The following is a 25,005-nucleotide window of genomic DNA, read 5'->3' as shown; positions in this document are numbered from 1 at the left end:
TGTATACGTAATCAAAAGATTTAAATTCCCAACGCTACTGTTTGAAAGGAAGAAAGAATTGTGCAATCGTTAAAAAGCGTTTCAATATCTCGTCAAAAGAATCAAACGACGTCAATTGACAAAGAAAACGGGAATACGAAGAATTTTCTTAATCTTTCCTTCCTTGTACTTACAAAGAGATCCTAAATTGTATTTTTGTCTTGTTATTTAGTTTTGCTCTTTATATAATTATACAAATTGCGTAATATGTAATACACTGGCAACAGACATACTTTTCTAACGAGGAAATTTAATTATTATCCACTACAAGTAGTTTAATTAGTCAAACTTTTCACACATGTAAGTACTTGTCGGCGATTCGCCAGAATTCTCCCCGGGATTCATGTAGAAATCCAGAAAAACACTTTTTGTTTTGCATTAATAAATTTATTATTAATAGTAATAATTGTATAGTGATTGGTTCTACAATTGTCCGACGAATGCCCGCCTGCACTTACTTCCTTTTCTACTAACTAAACTACGACATCCTTTTTTATATCAACAACAAGACCATATTTATTTTGTTACAAACATAATAACTATTAATGGCTTATAATAATAAAAAAATAATATAAAATTATTTTTGATCTTAATTAAAAATCAAAATATATTGTAATTAGCTTAATTATTTATCACTATCTATATTAAAAATATACCGGACAAATCAAATTTACGCCTTTCTTGACAAAAACAAATCATATTTATATTTCAAAATTATTAAAACAAATTTTATGACAAAAATAGATCTTATTTATATTTCTAAATTATTTAAACAGTATTAGTTAATAATTGCCATAACCAAAACTTCTATTAAATCTTAATTTATTTAATTCCTTACTTATTATAATAAATCTGTCCGGAAATCATAGGTTTAACGCCATAGGTACAAAACAAATGTTAATTACTTGCTTGATACATTCTACATTCCAAAATAAGAAATATAACTTAGTATTATCTAAGATTGATTCTAAAATATGAATTACAATTTATTATTCTACATTTTGCTTACTTTATTGCTAAGAGTAGATAATAATATTTCCTGTATTATTAAGTCCCAAATTAGCTGATAGAAGTCTCTTTACAGATTATAAGTTTTATTCGATTTGTTACATATATTGACAACAGATGGCAGCACTGCCGAGCGCCCATACGGCCATACTGACTCAAGCGCGCTCTCAGCGCTTACTAAGTTACAAAATAATTAACGGAATTGGCAAATAATTAAACAAGAATTCAATATTATTTAAACACACTAATTAAATAATTTTTAGTCACAACAATTAAATAACATATAAACTCAAGATTTCAATATTATTTAAACACCAATTAAATAATATTCAGTTAGAACAATTAAATAACATATAAACTCAAGATTTCAATATTATTCAAACACCAATTAAATAATATTCAGTTAGAACAATTAAATAACATATAAACTCAAGATTTCAATATTATTCAAACACCAATTAAATAATATTCAGTTAGAACAATTAAATAACATATAAACTCAAGATTTCAATATTATTCAAACACCAATTAAATAATATTCAGTTAGAACAATTAAATAACATATAAACTCAAGATTTCAATATTATTTAAACACTAATTAAATAATATTCAGTCACAACAAAACAAAATTATTGAACCATAATCTTGATTCAAAAATGATCAGGAAATTGTGTAATGCAATAAAAACTTTACAAATAATAAAAGAAAATTTTACAACATTGACTCATTACTAAAACTTTCATAATCAAAATTAAAACAAAATGCTTTGACACATACAGTTTTACCACTCTAAGGTAAAGCCAACACCAGCAACGGCTATTACCTTACAATCAAAACGGGCAATCACCCAATCTGGGATCTAGCCACCAACAACACAGGCATCACCCATCCTGGGATCTAGCCACCAACAACAAAGACATCACCCACCTTGGGATCTAGCCACTAACAACACAGGCATCACCCTTCCTGGGATCTAGCCACCAACAACACAGGCATCACCCATCCTGGGATCTAGCCAAAATCAAAACAGGCATCACCCATCCTGGGATCTAGCCTCCAAGACCTGGATAGGGATACGCATGGTGGCCAGCCAGCGCTTAAGGAAGGATTTTGGATAGGAACATATTAAAAACAAAAAAAATCATAAAAAATAAATACAACATACGCATAGATTTATTATCAGTAGTAGAGGCTCCAAAATTAACAGGAATGTTTGCACAATTATCGGATGCAGTGGTAGAGGAATGCAATTCGACAGGCATTCCTTATGCATCTTATTGTTATTCGCCCATACGGTCAACTGATTGGAGTCAGAATCACTTTCAAATGGGTCGCATTGTGCAAGAGGAGCAGCCCGCAAGGAATCATGAGTAGCAATTTTTTTTTTTTTTTTTAGAACAACCATGGAGATTGACATGCTTTAATCTATATCTGTCATTGGGTAAGATTTGTAAAATTCTAGAGTCTAGTTGTGTGACGTTCATTGTGCCGTAGTAAAACAAAGTCACCAACTTTATATGGCTTAATTTTAGCTTTGCCTTTGTCAAATCGACTCTTATCCTGAAGGGATCGCTCGTCCATCCTATCCTTGCAAGCCGCTCGCAATGGATCTAGATCGTCCGTTAGCACATCGTCATCAACTTGTAACAACTTAATAGTCGGCGGTGAGCATTTTTTTACCAAGTAAAATTTCTAAAGGACTTTTGCCCGTACTTTTCGATATACTACAATTTATAGCTAATTGTAAATCTTGAATAGCTGAATGCCAAGGCTTATCGAGTTCTACAACTGACATGTTATCTTTAATTACTTTCATAAGGCGCTCTACCTGTCCATTTGCTCTATTAGCGCCTTTTGCCACCACGTGATGCTGAATACTAAACCAAACTTTTGAACTCTGCGGCTGTTATACTCTTATCTTGGTCAGTAATAAACAGAGTAGGGGTGCCAAAAATAGATATTAAACTTTGAAAGCACTTAATTGCAGTTTCGGTAGTGCGATCGTTAGTATAGATCATGTGAACATATTTACTGTACCCGTCAATATAAACAAAAGCATATTTGAGAACCAGTATTGTTCATATAATTTAGCAATCAATTTCTCCCAGCTAAAATGTTGAAGAGAGTTGTGATAGTTACTAATCAGATTCCATCTGTACTTGGTAGAGACAATAATGAGCTTGTGAGTTTTATTATCAATGTGAAGTCTAAGCCTCAATAATTTATTTTGTGTAATGATGTAAGTATCGGCAATAGTTTTGGGAATAGAGTCACCTTTTAATTGCTCTACGATTTTACTTAGGACTGGATCGCGTTTCTGCTCAATGAGTAACTAATTGTGGTCAAGCGAGTTATTTAGCAATTTCCAGGGTTACGCAAGCGCGACTTTAGTGGTAGAATGAAATTGACAGATCGAGTGTCTTTTTTTTTTATATCTATGGGGCTACGACTGAAATAGTCTGCTTGTGCAAGTATTCGAATTGTCCGTCGGGGACTCAAAAATAAGCAGTCTTTTCTATTGAATATGGTGAAATGCAGATTCCATGAAAACCCGCGGCCATATCTAAACAAGTGAAATAACGTGCTTTCTCCAACTTATGAATCTGATCAGCTATAAGCGGAAACGGAAAATGATTTAACGATATTGGCATTTAGCTCGCGAAAATCTACAGTCTGTCAGACCAATCCCTTTTTTTTTTTTTGTTAATCGAGTAAAATGGGACTACTGAAAGGGAATGAACTGGCTCGTATGATGGCATTAACCTTAAGATCTTGAACTATCTCTTTAACTATTTCACGTTCCACAGGCGAAAACCCGTAGGGTCGTCACTGTACAATTTTAGTTTAGTCTAGATTCTTTAATTATTTTTAAAGAACCAGTTGTTACCTGTGAAACACGATTTCCACTGGTGAAATTGTCTTTATACTTACAAAGTATTTCCCGTAATGTTTTAAGTTCTCGGGGATCGCTTATATCAGCATCAAGATTTAAGGTCAGGTCACTACTAAGAAGAGCCGTATTAATAACGAACTCACGCTTTAGAGAAATGCTATCTTTCTTTAATATAACGCTAAGACCTGGTACATTTAAAAGGTCGAATCCGATTAGGACGTCAATTTTTGTCTGTGTATCAGCGACTACATAAAATTCTAGTTCTACATAAATATTGTCTATTTTTACTATAAAGGTTATACTTTTATTTGAGACCCACCAATACCCGAAAAGGTAACATCTACACTTTTACGTTTACCAGGCACAGAAAGATAAACGCTTTCTTTGATTAATGGACAATCGGCACCCGTGTCGAAAAGGCACGAATAAGTCTTGTTACCTATATCTACTCTAATCAGACTGCGCTCTAAAGATTGGCAATAATATAATTAACTAATTAACAATAATTAACGGATTTGTTTAGTGTTTTGAAGCGCTCATCATTCTGTCGGTGAAAACAATTCTTTTCAACATGACCTGGACGATGGCAATACTCACACTCAACATTTTTAGAGCCATTCGAATTACTAGATGGAACTGATTTATTAGAGTGATCACTGGTAGTTTGCATTGATACTGGATTGACCTTAGGGGCAATCTTCACTTCCTTACAATCGCGAGAAATATGACCAGTCTTATTACAATTATAGCATTTAATAACAAAATTCCTTTTAGTTACACTGTATTCAGCAACACGTGGTTTCTTTTTTTTTTTATTATCATGAATATCGTTATTTGACTTTACGGACGGTTCTAGTTTTCGTTTACGTTAAGTTTTTAAAATGAAAATTAATTTATGCAATGATTCAGGCGTATAACGCAATAGGTCTGAGCGAATATATTCTGGATATAATAAATACCTGCGAATAAATACCTGTAACCACAGCATCAACCACAACCACCTCCGCATCCGAATCCTCAGGTCTGACTCGTTTGAACAACGTCCACGCTTATGTGGCGTATTCAGCATAACTCGATGCGTGATCAGAAGTAAAGGTTCTCCACTGCTGAACGTTGTCTGCGTACCGGAACTCCCTGCCAAAAGTTTGAATTAGTTTACATTTCACTTTGTCACACGTGGTAGCACTGAGCGACCACGTGTCAGCCTAAGTCTTTGCCCTTCCTCTTAGTTGTAAAATAGCTTTCATGAAAGCCTCGCATGTAGGTATGTTGAATTTCGACATCGTCTCGTCCACGTGGGCGCACCAATCTCTGATATCATGAGATCTTTCGTCGGGGTCGAATAGCGGCAAGTAAAAATCATGACGGTGACGTGGCGGCAATGGTCCGGCGCTGGCAGCCGTTCGTTTCGTATCAGAATTGAAAAGACTCGTGGCCTTTTCCATGGTAAAAGTCGGCTCTGGTTGACGTGGTAGTCCGGAATCACCGGTCTGTGATCCCACCGCTGCTGTCGGCGATTCGCCAGAATTCTCCCCGGGATTCATGTAGAAATCCAGAAAAACACTTTTTGTTTTGCATTAATAAATTTATTATTAATAGTAATAATTGTATAGTGATTGGTTCTACAATTGTCCGACGAATGCCCGCCTGCACTTACTTCCTTTTCTACTAACTAAACTACGACATCCTTTTTTATATCAACAACAAGACCATATTTATTTTGTTACAAACATAATAACTATTAATGGCTTATAATAATAAAAAAATAATATAAAATTATTTTTGATCTTAATTAAAAATCAAAATATATTGTAATTAGCTTAATTATTTATCACTATCTATATTAAAAATATACCGGACAAATCAAATTTACGCCTTTCTTGACAAAAACAAATCATATTTATATTTCAAAATTATTAAAACAAATTTTATGACAAAAATAGATCTTATTTATATTTCTAAATTATTTAAACAGTATTAGTTAATAATTGCCATAACCAAAACTTCTATTAAATCTTAATTTATTTAATTCCTTACTTATTATAATAAATCTGTCCGGAAATCATAGGTTTAACGCCATAGGTACAAAACAAATGTTAATTACTTGCTTGATACATTCTACATTCCAAAATAAGAAATATAACTTAGTATTATCTAAGATTGATTCTAAAATATGAATTACAATTTATTATTCTACATTTTGCTTACTTTATTGCTAAGAGTAGATAATAATATTTCCTGTATTATTAAGTCCCAAATTAGCTGATAGATGTCTCTTTACAGATTATAAGTTTTATTCGATTTGTTACATATATTGACAACAGATGGCAGCACTGCCGAGCGCCCATATACTCGTAGCTGCCACACTGTTGGGCAAATGCTTCTCCTCCTCTGGAGGTGGAAGTTTGAATTTTACACCATCACGATGCTCAGATGTGTCAACACGAGTAATATATTAATAATTTTCGTCATTGATAATTCACTTTATTCTTTTATAACCCGGCTTTAATACCAGACCTCGACTACAACAAAACTATAACCTCAAGAAATATAACTTTTACCAAAACTTAGAAACTAATTTCCTGTAAGTTTTATATTCTATATCTGCTATCGTACAATTTACATGACATAGTACCTATAAGTACAAAATAATAAATAATAACATTAAGTATATAAATAGGTCAATGAAAAAAATCTAATTTCTTTGAGTTTAGTTTTCAAGATTAGTAAAAGTGTCGATACTTTGTTGCTCAGTGAACATGCTCGTGTAATATACGTACATCGTGGTGTGTTCGGCTCCAGTTCCGGCGAGTGTGGCCGAGTTTCCAGCCGAACGGAAGATATCTCCCGGGAATCCACTCGTATTGTCATATGCATCGCTATATGAGAGCCGTCAATAATCCTGAACACTAACACGAACTGAATAAAATTGAGGTCGATAGAACGTAGTTGCCCCCGGATGATATTGGTTCTTTTGGTGTGAACTTTTACAGCTCGCATGGTTTATTTATCAAATGACAATTTCGACAAAATTTCAAATTTTTATTAAAAGATAAAAGTTAATACATAACGATATGTTCATTATATTAATAATAATGATAATGTCGTTCTGACCAATCTCAAGGTAGACCAGTTAACTAAACAGGACATGTGGTACAGGTGTATGTGTGTACACAGAGGTGCAATATTTATTCCCTCACTCTCAATATTTGATAGGACGGCAAATCCGACACAATCAGAAAGAGTTCAGGCGCAGAATCAAGGGCTTTTCGTGCTTTAGGGTACACACTTCCGACTTCCAAACTCCGGGTTATTGCTGAGAATATTTCTAGAGACAAACTCAATAATTATTAATCGAACCAATCTGATGTTTGATCCCAGGACCTCTAAATCCTCAGCTCTATATCTAGCCACTAGAGCCACGCCCCAGTGAAATTAATAAAAATAAAATTAATGTCTCACATAGTTATATTTGAATAGACCATAGAATAACAGGATATTTTGAAACGTTATTAAATTGACCGACTAAATCTTGACATGATATAATTATTATATACATAATATAATAAAATTATATTACATAATTGAGCTACGATAACCGTGACTTGTATACATTGCCCATAGATAACATTTTATGAAAACAAAAATAAAATAAGATATCGATATATAAAAGTCTTATTTAAAAATAAAAAAGAAAACGTTATATTCCTATGGGCTTGTTACTTTCATAACTTACCAAAAAGATTCAATTATCCAATATTGAATGTAAGCGAAATCCGGCGAGATATCATAAACATGATATGAAAATTGGATGTAGCTGTTATTGGAAAAAACAAACATTTTCACTTGTAAAAAAATAAGAGTGTATATTCCACTTTATTATAACTTGCTCTTAAATATTTAATTACCTACTGTTGATGTTAATTAGAATTAGTTAAACACAATCCCAAAGTTTGAACTGTAAGTAAATAGTCTCGATGAAATTTCAAAAATATTCTAAGTAACATGTTATTTCAAATACCGTCGGGCTGGTAAATTTGTTTATCAACCTTGTTTGAGAATATTTGCGCATTGTACATGAATTTACGACGACTTTTTATGGCGTCAAGTCCAAAAGTAATTCGTTGTAACGACCATTCTATCCCTACGCATTTTGTGTACGGTAGTTGAATAAGTTATGATACTAAGAATGATAAAACTTTGATTTGAATGTAACAAAAACAAATTTATTTTCCATTTCTAACATTATCTAATGAAAACATAATTTATATTTTTTTGCTGTATTTTCAGTTTTATGTTGTAGTATCGGTGATGTGCAAATAATATATATGTTTAATTAGTGTACAAAGTTGAATCGTATTCGTTTAATGTACAAACAATAAAAATATGCCTAAATTGACATTTACTGGGGTAAGTAAATGTGGGTGGTACCTCTCACTTGTCACATATTCTACCACCAAAGAGCAATACTTAGTATCGATGTCGGCACATTGGCGATGTAAGGAATGGTTAACATTTCTTACAGCAGCGATGTTTATCGTAGGCGGTGACCGCTTACCATCAGGTGGTCCATTGCCTATGTCTTATAAAATATTATTTGAAGTTATAATTTATTTATTTTCAATACGAAAAATTCCCGATGTCTCTTTATATAATGCAATCTGTTTTGATTGCATTATTTATTTTGTGTATATAAGTAATTAATATTATATGAGATATACGCTAGGGCCAAAAAACATTTCAATTCACGTAAATGAATCCAAATTACTTAGTGTCAGATTATGGCTTAAATAAATTTATTTCGAAATTAATTATTTTTCAACATGTATTTAAATTTCATATAATTGATATTTTTTCATTATTTAAAGCAAGACATAAAGACGCGTTGCGGTTTACTGCAGGCTTTTAAAAATCAATATCAATTAAATATTAATAGACCTTTGAAGTTTCACTTTAAGTAGTTTCAGCTAAAAAAATTCAGTAACGTAACTTTCAAGGTAACAATATAGATAATTAAATCTCTCAAAACTTTGTATGAAAGGCTGGATGCAATGATTTATTCCTAGTTTTGAAAATAATCACTAAGAAACTAATTTCCTGTAAGCTAAACTACTTTAAAGTCGAGCCAAAACAGTATAGTGGCTGGAAAACTTAAACCGTAAACGAAGAATATATTATTCATATAATTTATATCGTATAACACATCCAGCTTCAATTAGCTCATCACGCTTACGTATAAAATGTATATAACTTCATTTAATTGTTTTAAAGTGTTTAAAAATAATGACATCTGATATGTTCTTTTTTTTGTCCGGGTATTTGTCCGAGTAGACATATGACTCCACTCCACCTTATGGTAAATGGAAGTGGAGTTTAAAGGCAAAGACGACTAGTACAGTCTGCAAGTTCTTATCGAGTCCATAAAAAAATATCAGATTGATTAAAGGCCCTTAAAAAAAATAAAAGGCTCACGCACGCCTCTACAGAATAAAAAAGTACATATAAGCTACATCTAGGTCTTATAGATTACGCAGTGCTTTAGAATATAGCCAGTCAGACAGCCAGTCAGTACAATGCTTTATAAAGTTGCATATAAAATAGTTTTTTGTCATAGTCACTCATACTTATTGCCCAACTTACTTTTTAAATGATAAAGGTAATAATCCATACTTCCATACAAATATTATAAATGCGAAAGTAACTCTGTCTGCCTGTCTCGCTTTCACGTCAAAACTACTGGACCGATTTAAATGAAATTTGGTACACAAATAGTCTAGAAACCTGAGAAAGGACATAGGCTACATTTTATTTGGAAAAGGTGCTGTAAGGGGTTGAAAAGGGAGATGAAAGGTTGTAAGTTGTTGAAAGTATTGTCATTTTTAGGACTAGAAGCGAATTTTGGAAATTCTATCCCTAAAGGGGTGAAAGGTGGGGGTTGAACGTTTGTATGGAAGTCCGTAATTTTTAAAGTTAGTAACATGAAACTTTATTTTTGGGATACTAATTAAAAAGGAGTAGATACTTATTTAAGTGTTTCTGCATATTCTACCCCTACGGGGGTGAGATAAGGGTAAAAATTTGTATAAAAGTCCGTCATTTTTTAAGATAGAAACATGAAACTTACGTTTTCGGATACTGATTAAAAAGGAGTAGATACTTATTTAAGTGTTTCTGGATATTCTACCCCTACGGGGGTGAAATAAGGGTTAAAGGTTTGTATAGAAATCCGTCATTTTTAAGATAGAAACATGAAACTTTATTCTTGGGATACTGATAAAAAATGAGTAGATACATATTTAAGCGTTTCTAGATAATCAACCACAAAGGGGGTGAAATAAGGGTTGAAAGTTTTTATGGGAGTCCGTCATTTTTTTAAGTTAAAAATATGACACTTTATTTTTGAGATACAGATTAAAAATGATTAAATACGTATTTAAGTCTTTCTAGATATTCTACCTCCAAGAGGTTTAATAGGGGTTGACATTTCTTATATAGCTTAGTCTGGAAGTCCATCATTTTTGAAGTTAGAAGCACGAAATTTTATTTTTGGCCTACCGATTAAAATGAGTAGATACGTATTAAAGCGTTTCTTAATATTTTAGGCCTAAAGGGAAAAATAGGTGTTGACATTTTATATACAGGTTAGTCTGGAAGTCCGTCATTTTGAAGTTAGAAGCTCGAAATTTTATTTTTGGGCTACCGATTAAAAATCAGTTGATTCGCATTTAAGCGTTTTTGGATATTCTACACTACGGGCTGAAATATACACCAATGTGGTATACAAAGAGGTCTTAAATTTACGTAATATTTTAAGTTAGTTTGTAAATATATCCATATTCTACGCGAGCGAAGTCGCGGGTAACAGCTAGTGATGTAATATATCACAATATTATTTGCACTTCGTGTCTATAATAGTCTACTTATTTGCAATTGTTTTGTTTATGGTAACAGTAACATTTAAATGCTCTCCTCAACCCTCTACAATACCGACAAACAAAATGAAAACAGTGTGGTTACATATACATTTTAATAATCACAGAAACAATCAGTTTGTACCATACAGAAAATCACGCGTCGCTCTTGCTCATGAACTTTTAGCTTTATGCGGGTTGTAATTTTTAAGCAAAGCAGCGATGTGTGTGTTTGTGTGCGATTATTTTACAACTACATACAAACTACATAGAGCGACTAACAAAATAGGTAAATATATTAAAAAAATATAAATAGGAGTATTTTTATAAGACTTTTTCTCGTTATAAGTACACTATTATTTCTTTATTGATACTAAAAAACACAAGTTATAAAAATATTTATTGTTTTGTATATAGTAAATGTTACGAGGCTTTATGTTATTGATAACATTTAATATACGAGGAACGCTCTATATTTCTGCTATTAGTATTTATTAAACTTAATTTACATTCCTTAACAGTTTGCTTATGAAATATTTGACTTTCGTGTTAATTGTTGTATCCTATTTAAAATGGGTACCAGTGTTGAGAATACGCACTGTTGGATGTGTATGATGGTTATTAATATTTACTACAATAATACATATTGCGAAGTAATATGTTAACATAAAAAAGAAAAAAAAATTTTAAGCAGTTATGTTTATAATTTTTTTTTAAATAGGCCTTCGCCTACTAATTTTTATTTGTTATACTTTAAGTATACTTAAAGAAGCATTTGAATTATATATTTCATTTCAATGAAGAAATGTTTTAAATTCTCAAAGGTAATATAAAAGAAATCTTTCAATCTCTTGGACGAGGGTAACTTATTTACATTTAAGATAATAATTTATATTCAAGGTACGTTTCAAAAGACTTATAATACTTTTATTATGAATGAAAGGCTTCTAAGATTAAAGTTATTGCTTTTGTTAACCATATACAAATTTATCGATGCTTTCATTGTATCGAAATAGTTTTATATTTAAACTTTTTTGTTGCTAAATATTATTGGCCAGTATTAAGTGTTCCATAAATTTAAAATCAAAAAACAAAAGCAAGAAAAAGTAAGAACTTGATGAAGAATGTCCAAACCATACACCAAATATTTACTTTAAAAATATTCTACTTCTAATAAGGTGCACTGAAGCGACAGATCGATTTCTAGGTTCGAAAGACCGTGAATTTCATCGTTAAATTCGTTAGAGCCGTTTTTTCAGAAAATACTTCACACACATTCAGATAACGAGTTTAATATATAGGATAAGAATGTGTTCGTTCGTATATCTTTAGGAGTTCGGTCCTTGCTTTAAGCCCGAATTCTATTACCGAATTCATTTCTACGAGCTTAGCGCAATAAAAGGAAAATTTAATTATTAGCGTCTCTAGAGTTTCGGTTCAGAAATTGCAAATATTTGTATTACTCCAATGCCGTCATGCATGAGATGTTAATTTTTGGCTGATTTAATATTTCTGATTATTGTAGGGGATTTTAATATGTATAAGATAAATCATGTTAAGTACATATATGGATATTAAGCAATAGTGCCGATTGACTTTAAATATATTTAAACAGCCGTATTGTTAGTATCGTGTAAAGTCTAATAATATAATACATAATTTTTATCGAAGGTAATAGTTTTAATTTTTAGAGTACGTGTTAGAATTAAAGTTTATTAGGCTCCAGACTGTAGTACACAGTAGAGTATCTAGGGTTGCCATAATTTAGGTACATTCTAAGTTTTCTTACAAATAATAATTGTAATGAATATTGAAATATATAAATAATGATAGCTGTCTCATAAAAGACAGGAAACACCTGAACTATAATATCTCGCGGATGTTGCTGATCGTCCATGAGAGTAGCCGCCTTGACCGGAATCGGTCATCATTACCATATTAAGTGGTCTATGTTAAAATAAAAACAAGGCCTATGATTGTTTTTCTGATGATGGTATTTTCATAAATCACTGAACGTTGGCGTTTTTTAACGTTAAATTTTAAGCTGGTCAATTTCAAATTCTTTAGGCAGGCATATTGCAAATTGAAGTCCTTTTACAGCGCGGTTAGCAGTTTATAGTGATTTCTATGCAAATGAATCTCCCGTGAGAATTGGTCAGTGAGTAGGCTTCATGTTTGCATATTGTATAAAACCGCAAAATCATAAAGCAACTGCAATGCGGCGAAAACATGGTACATTTTAACCACAGCAAGTCGTTGCCTTGTTGCTTTAAAATGATATTAATGAGATGGCATAAAAAATATGTATGAATTTTCATAATCTCACCTAAGGTAGCTAATTTTCATGAAGTCGAGCAATTTAATAATGATACATTCACAACTTTTTGTGTGTTGTTTGGAATTAACGAGTTCAAGGTTTGGTTTAGTTATTTGGATTTGTGAACTCAAAATGATTAATTACTTTACAAATTTATTAAAGAACACATATTCTATATATACTATTTTCGATAGAAACGTTATATTCTGATCTAACTATTATAAAGTATTGAATTACGATATTGTCATTATTATGTAAAAATATTTATAAATTAAAATATATTGTAATGAAAATGAAAAAAAATATACGTAAAATATAAATCTGAAAATCCTTAATCTTTTTCTATGATGACATTACAGTAATGTAAAATGTATGTATGTATCTCAAGCTCTCCGAAATCGTTTAGGTACGTAGTCTAGCACAACATCTTGTAGTCTGTTATTTATACCCTGTACTTACTGTAACTGTAATTTAATATATATAAATTTAAAGTAGAGTTGTAAATACATATTAAAAATACTGGTAACACACAGTACACGTTATCTATGCCTTTCTCAAATTATTTAATTATTCTCTATATACATTGTAAAAACGTAAAAAATTATGAATATTGAAGTTCTGTAATAAAAAATGAAAAACCTTTAATATGTAGAAAGGAAAACGTCCAAAATAAACATTATTATTACAATAAACCACAGTATAAAATCAAAACCTTATTAATTTAATAGGCTATCAAAGAAATTTAGGTAACAGTATCAGTTGAAAATATAAAGCGCTCGTTAACAGCGAACCCCATTCCCAATTCAGCTAGCGGCCTGAATTCTTATTAATCATTTATTCGACATTCGTACGGTGTTTTAACCAAAGTAGATACATGTTACTCAACAATAAAAACAAAAATAGTCGAAAATTACTAGAATTACTAGAATAGAAAATTACTAGAATAGTAATTGATCACAATAATAACCTATCAATATGTATATATGTATATTTGTGGGAGATATAGAAAATAATTCAAAGTAAAAATAGATGAAAATAATTAAATATGTAATTAAAATAGAATAAAAAGCAATTAACATAAAATACTCTAAAATATAATAATCATTACAACTCAAAACGTATGTAATGTGTTTTTAAAATAAACGGAGCGGCCCGCTCACCCGTCTACCTTCATACATTTAATAAATAAAAAGTACACACTTGTATCCCTATGTAGTAACAGATAGGAAAATTAAAATCAATGAGGCAACACAGCCAAGTCTTAAGTGATTGTCTATGATTATTTGATTCGAATTCACATAAAACTCCAAAAACATTTTAAAGGCATTCAATCCAGTGTCTTGCCCAAATTATAAGAGGTTAGAATAAAAAAATCAAAATATAGTCTATTCAAATAGGCACTTTTAAATCGATTAGGCTACGATCTATTAGGATGTAGATTCTATAGAGTTGAATCGGCAATCGGAATCTCAATGGTTACACTTTTTGTGCTATTCTTAATGATCTACATTCATATTTACAAATTTACATTCTATTTATAGCCGATGTTAAGCTTGAAACTATTAACAACCGTAATAGAAATTTACAAAATAATACCATTAGTATTATTTGCGTGATTCCGGAAACTATCAAATAAACAAGGTTTTGTTTATTTCATACTTTCATGTAAGGTTGTTTTTAATAAACCGAAAAACCGAGTACGTCGATCACGTCCTTAGGCACTATAGGTACATGTTATTATTATGAATGGATGCGTTCGACGTTGGACAAAATCTTAGTTAAGAAATATTCGAGGAATAGGATACACTTGGCAATAGATTGAGAGCCTATCAAAACGCTAATGGCCAACCTTCAGGAGTGAACAAACACTTAGAGAAGAAGTATGTTCTCACTTTACTTTTTCTTTATTTGCGACAATCTCACTATACCCCGAAAATGTTAGTGATAAGTTTATTTGATTATGTGTAATAATAGCTTTAAGTAGAATAATACGAGTATATCACAATGTAAAAAATAATTTATCATTTTCAAATATAATTCAATAGTTATTATGTTCTGGTAGATTGACGATAGATATAATCAATCAACATAGCGACAGACAATATTAACAGCTTTGTGATTGAAGCCATATTTGGTTACGTGCCTGGCGTGTCTTCATAGTTCGAATTATATGGATACCACGAATCTCAATTATATTATGATTTGAAAATAAACATTATTTTAGGTAAGACTTTTTTAGTTATGGCTTGGTGTAGTTTAAGCTATCCCTATTGGACGTGTCATAGTAAATACAGGCACATGCGAATTAGTGTTACAAGTGATTTATATTTCTCTCAGTGAGAGACACTTGGTCTCTGGGCATTTGTTACAACTTACCATGAGGTGGACAATATCCTCAATGTATGTGTGTACCATGTATGTATAACTGAAATTATGTTACTATTGTGTTAGTGTCTCTATTTGGATTTTATTTTGCATTATATAAAATGATTTTCAGTTTATATTACATTATTTTATATAAGTCTAATATATAAAAATAAATAATGATACGTCGATATTACTACTAAGCTTTGGAGAGACCGTAAAATATATTATGACACATATAAATTAATGGTTCTCTTAATATTTGATCTTAACCAAAAACTGAAGACTTAATTTCATTTCAATTTCTTGATACTTATTAGTACATTTTTAGAGAATAAATATTAAAAATTTTGATTATCTTTAAAAGGAGGTATAATGTAGTAAATATACCAATTCGGGATAAAGGCATCCTGCCATTTTAATTAAAAAGTTTGGAACTTTTTTAAACCATTATGGACACAAATTACGCACATGAAGACAGAATGACTTGTCCGAATATGATAGGCGAATTTTGGTAAACATTCACGCACCGGGCCATATAGATTATTTATTTATTTTAATATTTATCTACAATGATGGTATAATTACAATGTTTCAATAATTAATAATATATTTTTATAAAAAAAAACTGTATGTGAATAAAAAGTTCAACTAATCTAAACAGGTAATCTTCCACTTCACAACTTCAGATTTTACACTAAAAGTAAACAAAAAAGTAACTTATTTATTTTTTTATTCCACTGGCTAGAAAATCATACAAGTTAAGCAAAGAACGCGATGTGGAAACTGGTGAAGAGGGTTAAAATAGTGACCACAAAAGATATTCTGGATGGAGAAAAGATACACCAAAGGCACGGACAACCCCTGTAAAGATATGACTGTTCGAGAGAAAGAGCCTAGTATCTAATAGATGTCTAGTAGATACTAGTCTAATTCATATATACACAATATTTTTTATTATATCTATGGCATAGAAAAAAATATGGTACCACCTCGGATATAGGTCATGGGGTTTCTGTTAAATCGGTGAACATATAAAAAAAAATATTCGTGATGAATATTAAATCTCCTCCTTTTTTGAGTTCAGTTCATAAAATGAATACAATTTGTTTTGAAGTAACAACGGTATATGTTAATCTACAGTCCAAAAGCAATTCTTTGTATTCCGGTTTCAATTGCTATCATAGGCACAAAGGGTATGTTAATTTAGATATTATCATAGTTGGCAGCGCATTGCTGATCGATTGGGCAGAACTCTAACCTTCAAATCGGCCATTAATTTGTCAGACTATACCAAACGCAAACACATGTTATTTTTAATATTTAATCAATATGTCAATGGCATAGACAAAACAGCTTAGTATCTTTTTTCCTCTGTTTCTACATTGATTTTATTTTTCGCTTGGTGGATCTCATAGGTTTAAGGGTTATCAATAAAAAATATATTTTGAAAAAAAAAAAACTCGAAACATGCAAGTCCTATAAATATTCCTCATATTAATAATAATGATTATGGTTGATTGTCAAACATTGGCTGAACATTATCTTATATATTAATAGCGTAAGCGGATTTTGGTCCCAGCGATTATAGGACGATAGCTGCACAAAAAAAATCGATTAAGGTCTCATTTTGAAGAGCTCCAGCCGTAATTGTGCAGAAAATTAAAGAGGATTCTTGATTCAAATTTTTTAAATTGTTATAATTTAATGAAGAATTTGAAGTTACTGGCCAGTTACTGAACAAATGTATGCTATTTGACATTATAAATTTAATTTAAATAAGGTTTCATCATTTTGGCGCCAAATGGGGTTTAGTGACTTGCAGTTTAGAATGAAATTAAAAATAAAACAAAATATATCAAATCGACATAGCTAAAATTTTATTTTGAAAAAACGCGAAGTTTCCCGGTTTACCCACTAGTATGTTTATAATTTGTCAAGGCTTGTAAAAGATCATCCTTTATTATTTTAGGGTATACAATAAAACAGATGTCAAACTTTACGGTTTGTATTTTTAATTTGAACGTATTTTAACGTATGAGCCTACAAACACTTAGTCATAAAAGTAGGGTAAAATTTATATTAAAATGATATCATAGGCGAATGAAACATCGCCCATGATGTAATGAAAACATTTAATTCTATTAATGATGTTTCATGATAACATCCAAATTAATTAGTTTTACGTTAAAAAGGTCGTTTTGTGAAATATGTTATGGAGCTACTTCCAAGCTAACGACTTAAATTAAAATGATCCCTTCATAAATCTATAACAATTATTTCCATATATATTTAATTTACATGTAAACGTACGTAAAGGTTTTCATTGTAGTATTCTAGATTGTAAATGGCTATAGGAGCAAACAAGTTTTTGTCAATAGTAAGTCAGTAATAAAAGTCTGTAATCTTTGCTGATTGAATACCTCTTTTATTTTGAGATATTTTTGATTATTTTGTTGTCATAGAATGGTCTATGACGCCAAAATAAACAAAAATTTCTATATGGATATATCATATAGTCTTTATATTTTATAATAGATGCTTAATCAATTATTATATAACGTTTATGATTTCTTAATCAGGTGCAATGTGGCGCGTGATAGCGACGGCCGCGAGGCGATGATCGGCCACATGGGCCGGCCGCGCGCTCACCATGCGCCAGCAGTCGACCGATGTAAGTACATAACTAACAATCAAAAATATTTCACACTCCATGAGGCTCTGTCTTGGGTCTAGTATATACGTATTCTACTTTATATAGTGAAATTGATAGCGCATCAGAAAATTTGACGTCAATCAAAAAATCTAATAAAGATCGAAATTGTGTGAGAAGTCAAATAGCGAAATTGCTTTTCTCAAATATCTGATGATAAAATCCACTTTGTCATACATAAACTATATTTAAATAGGTATGCTTTCTGGGAATTTAAAATAATAGTCGAAATGTTATTACGAAAATGGAATATAATTTCTTACAAATTGCGTCATTTTCGGCCAAGGTACCCAATCTTTTAACAACTGCGTCTAAGATATTATATTGGTCAAGTGTGAGCATATACATTAAAATATAGTAGATCTTTTTATTCACACATTTACTGTCATGGTCCTATAAGACAGCAATCTGATATGAGCGGAGATTAGGCATAGGACTAACGGATTTACTTTTTTTCCGAGAAATGTGATTCTATTGCTTCCAACTTCCTAATTCTCTACAAAACAACTGTAATTGACCCGACCCTGGATTAGAATCCAGAACCTCGAGATCTGCATCTAAGGCTAGCTAATAAATTTTGACAGCGAATTAATGTAATCTATCTTACAGCCTGGCCACGGGACGTTCGCCGATGCGATATTCGTGCGGTGCGAATGGCGAAGCGTCTAGCGACTGAAATAAACGTATAGCAATGTACTATTCATGCCACGCGCAACGGCGACCGGCTAAGCGACCGGCGAATTGTACCGAGCGAATCGCGTGGGCGACTTGCGGCGCGACGGGCGAGCAAAACAAAGCTATGAATCGGTACGGCGCAAGCCACGGAGCCGGCGGTAGTCGCGGCGAATAGGTGCTGTGATCAAACTAATTTAGTTTTTTTCGCGGCGAAAAATGAATACCGAAACTTTTATTGCTGAAATACTAGCTAGACCACCATATTTAATACTCATTCTAGTATACTTGATTTTTTTTTCTGGATATATTCTGTAACTCTCGTATTTCTTTTGTAATTCCCCGTCTATACTCCGATTCTTATTCAAATCATGTACTCCACAATCTCTTCCAAATATTAGTTCTTGAACCAAAAAACGATTACTGTCTAAACAATATCGAGATAATTTCGATAAAGACATTTTGCCGTCGGACGTCCTTACTGGTTGCGGCGGCCACGTCACTGTCCGTGGCCTGCAAACGGTGCCGCGCGAATTGTCGATTCGCCGTTCGCTTCGCCGTTCGCACCGCCGATCTCCGTGGCCAGGCCGTTAGATATAATGTAATCGAGCAAATACAGGATTACAACTTATGACGTCGTCGTCATGACATGCAAAAACATTAAATTCGTTAAAACAATTTTTTTTAACAAAGTATAGGTTTTTTGTCTATTTCTTATAATTAATAGCTAGGATATTTTATTTTAAAAATGGTTTGTTTTGGAAAAAAAAATGTTTTATCTTATCAGAAAAGTTATAAAAAGCAATATACGAATAAACTTATGCGAAGCTTATCAGCATATACTGCATACTGTTTTCAATCCTAGATTACTCGCTTGATCTAAATATCTGATAGAGAGATAGAGGGTTTAAACCACTTGCACTCATATTTAATTCAATATTCCATCCCAGCCACAAATCACAAGCTTTTGAAAATAATGCTTGTCTATTAAAATTGGGTACCTTTATTTTACTGTATTTTATATGGTATTGTGATATAGAGAGAAGTACAGGGCAACTTGTAGCTAGGTGGGTGAGATATTCGTAACTTCTCAGGCAAGAGTTGGAAGAAGAGAGCTAAAGATCGAGCTTAGTGGCATACCATGGGAGAGGCCTTCAGGATGTCCAGCCGTGGACCAACCGACATGATGATGATGATGATTATGATTTTAACTCTGTACCAAACTCATTTGGGCGCGTGACGTTAATACTTCTCGGATCCGATGAAACTTAAGCATCTTCATATATAGTTAAGTTGTCCCCGCATGAGCTGAGCAAGAGCTCCGTTTTCAGGTAATTTTAAACATACATTACTACAAAGTTCTGAAATAACCTGTCAGCGCCTAGCGTAATATCGATTAATAATTTCAAAATAAAATATGTATATAATGTTACTTCTTAGCTTCCAATTATCAATTTAATGTAGAAGTATTTTACAAATCGATTTACCATTTTGTTGTATGTAATTAGTAGAGGATAAAATAAGTGTGTACCTACCAATCAGTTTCGGGCAAATTTCAAGTGAACCTCCACTTAAGGGAAGCTTTTAAGGGGAGGCTTATTATTATTCCTTTATTTTTATTTTAACTACTTTTTTTCACAATTAATTGGTGTTGCCAATCCTTGTAAACCTTATAGACAGCTAGACAGCTATAGCGTGAAGTTTATATCAATCAAGTTTATCTGATGTAATGTCAATCTGTTTTCGAATATTGCATAACTTTGCTTCAAAGACTATTTTAAAACTAGTAGATAGCACAAAGACATACACTCAAAGAAACACATTATCTTTGTAATTGTTCTCACTACACCGACTCTATCATGTGGAATTTTTGCGATGTGCCAATTGTGTTGCCTGCATATTATGTTGAAATCATATTATATTCTTAATTTTGACAAAAATAAAAACAAGCTGGGATACCTTGTTGTACCGCCAGACTAACCTTCAAATCAGTAACCTAATAAATATTTCTGCTTCTTAGATCTGTAGCTATACAACAACATTAATTAGAATGTAGATATCTCGTCTATTATTTCAATAATATAAAGTGTAGATATAAATTAATATATCAATAAATTAATAATTAAACGCAAAATGAGTTTTACAATATATATTTTTACAGGAAGGTTATGTACCCCACCTCACACATACGCAGTCTTAATATTTTACATTTTAAAATATATTAAAAACATCTTCGATCAATGACAGAGATTTATCAAGGCTGCTAATGGTAAGGTTAGGGAAACAATAAATAGGAACCCCGTTTAAGAAACCTCCTTTTACGTCTCGTCTCAAGGAAGCACAAGCAAGCAACAATCAAGCACTGCCTTTTGTAAAGGGAAAAATAGTTAATTAGCATATATTTTTATAAATATTTGTTTGATTTTATCCGGTTGTGCTCCTTTATTAGGATGAACCCCGTTTAAGAAACCTACTTATACTTGTCGTCTCAAGCAACGTGCCTTTTGTAAATTGAAAAATAGTTAATTAGCATATATTTTTATAAATATTGTTTGGATTGTATCCGGTTCTGCTGCTTTGGATCCAGCTTTATTAAATCGACGATACATATCCTGAAGATCAGAATCAGAAGAAATCACATGAAATTTTAAGTTAATTTTTTTAAGATGGGTATGAGCTTCATACATATCTCCTGTGTTCTCGAAAACAGAGCTGAAACACTTGGCAAAAAATTTACCGTCTGTGAAAATTAATTTCTTTAAAGGCCTTATTTTACCGTTTATGTAATTGTAAAAAGCTTTGATATTTTTATATAGTCACCCCTCAACGGAGTCTAAAAAGTTCGTGGAACAAGCATCCATCAAGCGCTCGCACCTAAGTAGATCAAAAGTATCATAGTCGAGTTATTTTTAATTTTATTTATTTTCTTCTTAAATATTATTAAAAATAGATATTAAATAATATTAATCTTTTTTGTTTTTGAAAATAGATATTAATCTTTTTTGTCAATAATTTTATCTATAATTGTATTTAACACATTATAAAAATCTGTATATTAACGTTAACGCCACACGAGGATAAGGTAATCCAGTTTACATTATCAATATCTTTTTAATATTATGCTAGTCGAATTTATTTAAAAGTTATATTTGTGTGAGCTGTTGTATTCTAATGTTAGTGGAATGTTAATATTAAATTTTAATTGAATAATATTTCACTAAAAACATATTTTTTAAATGTTTAGTTTAAAGTAGGAAAACTTATCAATATTAATGTATGACTTCTAGTTTCTAGGGAAGAGCGATGAATTGATTATCTAGTTTAAACCCCGTTGTTAAAACTAATTTCGTATAGTAATATAATAAAAAGCGTTGCAACTAAGGCTTGGGTTCTGGGACATATCGTGTCTTGAAGTCCCGAAACGTTTTTCATATATGATAGTCTATTGACTCGGGACTTTTGTCGAGATTTGAGAGTAGTCTCATGTTTGTCCAAGTTGTATTTTATTTAGAAAATGTCATAATAAGTTTTATACTGTCATTGATACTTATAAAATTGTGAACAGCATTCAATGGACAGATGCACTTGTAGATTAGTTGTGCAAGTAATCTGGCCCGTTATGATAAAATAAAATGTCAAGTCCGCTGGTCAATTACGGCCAAGGTGTCCATTCTTAATGGAGACCAGCCGACCGCACAGAAGAGGTTGCATGCTCGCTCGAAATCCAATGGATTCGCCGTTCCTGATACTGTACGATGACCACAAATTGGCCTCACCGCTATGATCCTCTGCTTTCTTCACAGAAGGTCCTTGTTGACTTAGTCTGCACCTACTCCACATTTCTAGTGATTTATTTTTGGAGTCGGTTATAACCATTAATTATTATGATATATTCAACTATTATTTCAGAAAATATCAAGTTTAATGAAAAATATTTTCGACAAGTTTCGGAAAAAATGGAAATATTTCAAAGAACCAACCACTATCCGTTATTGCTGAAACTTAATAAAGCTAAAAAAAGTTTCAAATGGCAAGCTTGTACTCGAAAGTAGGACACTGTAGTAAGCACACCACCTCATAATAATCAATTTTACTCCAGTATATTATATATGTATATATAACAAATCCTTTTAATATTCATTCTAAAGATGAGGTGAAATTTTGGTGGTGATGAGGTTTATTTACATTAGATTCTTCAACATTATTTTTAGTAATGATTTAGCTACGATAGGAGATTTAATAAGTCATGTAGTCGAAATTGTCAGCAAAAAGAAAAATCCATAAAAGTGCAATATCTCGATCAAGGAGAAATTAGCTTACAATCAATTAATAGTTTGGAGTTGGAGATGTTATTTTTGTAACATCATAGTATCGCATAAAAAACTCGTTTGAATAGGTTTGAGTAGCCTCTAACATATTTAATGAATAAAAAAGGCTGTTGTATGATCTTTCATTATAAAGTTAAGCATTATAAGCTATAACAGTATAAACATTTGCTTACTCTTGTGAATTCCAACAGTCGCATAATCATGAAATCTGACAAAACTTTTCGAATCGACTATGTTACAAGTACATATGGCATTAAATTATTTTGTAAAGAATAATTCAAAGTACATTTAATTTTTCATTTAATATTAAATATGAGAGCTTTGTCATAATATTACTTCTGAACTCCTTCCTTCGATTCATATTAGTTACAACATATGTTTTTTTAAATTCCTTATTCAGTTGGTATACATTTAATTGGTACATATCCAGACGTGTTTGCTTAAAGCCTCATCATGGGTCTAGGTTGACCTCTTTCCCTGCTGTATGATAGCGCCGCGATATGGGTTAAGACATGTCGGTACTCTAGTAATGATATCGTAAAGTAACTTTATAATAATAAGCTCAAATACGTTGAACAAATTTAACATCATGTCCATTTTATATGTTTGTTTCATAAAGTCAAGTAAAGCCAACTCGGGTTTAGACATACGTTTTACTTTGACCTAATAAAACTTGTGCGATAAAATGTTAGTTGTGCTGTATTCGAATGATTTTCGTAAAACGGATTGTAACAAAATGTAAATGGTCAGTTTATAAAACTTTATTTCAATTAATTGTTTCTTTTTTACGTATTTTTTTATAATTACATACATATGTTTTTTAGAGTCCCGTATATCTAAAGAAAAAAGGAGCCGTTATAAGATCACTGCGTTGTCGCACAATCATGAAATCTGAGAAAAGTTTGTTTGCCTATCAGTCTGTCTATAAAGCCCTTTTTTAGGAACGCGTCTTTACGCGTATACTATAAAGTTGAAAATAATACCAAATACTAAGGTCTGCGGTGACTTGGAGCTATAAAAAAAACTAACCTCTAAGTCTACGCAATTGAAAGTATTCATTCGCAAAGGGAATCAACACCAAGAATCATGAAATTTAGCGCGAAGTATTATCAAGTATAGGAAAAATCCGAAAAACAGTAAATCTTTTAATATGTTGTGGTGATACGGAACTCTCACTGTGCGAATCCGACTCGCAGTTGCCCGGTTTTACTTTGTCATTTTGATATAATTATATAAATTTAACGCATGAACGAGGCGAATTTATTAATAATGTTACAGGCTATACTTACACGGCTTCTATTTGGCATGACTACATTACGAATGGGGAAAGAAAAACAAGTGATACCAATCGATACGGATCGTTGCCTGTACGATAGTCATCCTGACAATTGATTACTAACTTTGAAAATATTTGCTCGAGCGATTCAGTTGTTTTGCAAATGAACTGACTGTTAAAACAAGATTGGTTTTATTTTGCTACTAGTGCTAGGTAATTTAAAAACTACAATTTTGAAAATGATAATTTTAAATAAATTTAATTAAAATAAACGTCACAGTGTCCAGATTATAATACCATTCATCAAAATATGATCAGGATATTAAAGGGAATTTTAGAATAAAACATTTTAGTTCCTTGGTGGTAGGGCTTTGTGCAAACCCGTCTGGGTAGATACCACCCACTCATCAGATATTCTACCGCCAAACAGCAGTACTCAGTATTGTTGTGTTCCGGTTTGAAGGGTGAGTAAGCCAGTGTAACT

General features: G+C 31.7%; 2 protein-coding genes across 2 annotated transcripts in view; both read left to right on the top strand.

The window, feature by feature from the left end:
- The window catches only part of LOC113401141 (uncharacterized), a 106,158-nt gene that overhangs the window by 7,783 nt on the left and 73,370 nt on the right, over positions 1–25,005 (top strand). The window contains exon 2 of the mRNA XM_026640902.2: positions 18,115–18,206. Within this exon, the coding sequence (XP_026496687.1) occupies positions 18,186–18,206 (21 nt within the window). The 5' untranslated portion in view covers positions 18,115–18,185. The remainder of the gene's footprint in view (positions 1–18,114; positions 18,207–25,005) is intronic.
- The window catches only part of LOC113401228 (uncharacterized), a 112,892-nt gene that overhangs the window by 86,573 nt on the left and 1,314 nt on the right, over positions 1–25,005 (top strand). The window lies entirely within an intron of this gene.

The sequence above is a fragment of the Vanessa tameamea genome, chromosome 7 (genome assembly GCF_037043105.1).
Source record: "Vanessa tameamea isolate UH-Manoa-2023 chromosome 7, ilVanTame1 primary haplotype, whole genome shotgun sequence".
Taxonomy (NCBI): domain Eukaryota; kingdom Metazoa; phylum Arthropoda; class Insecta; order Lepidoptera; family Nymphalidae; genus Vanessa; species Vanessa tameamea.
Note: the sequence above shows the minus strand (reverse complement) of the source record. Positions and strands in the feature narration are given on the sequence as shown.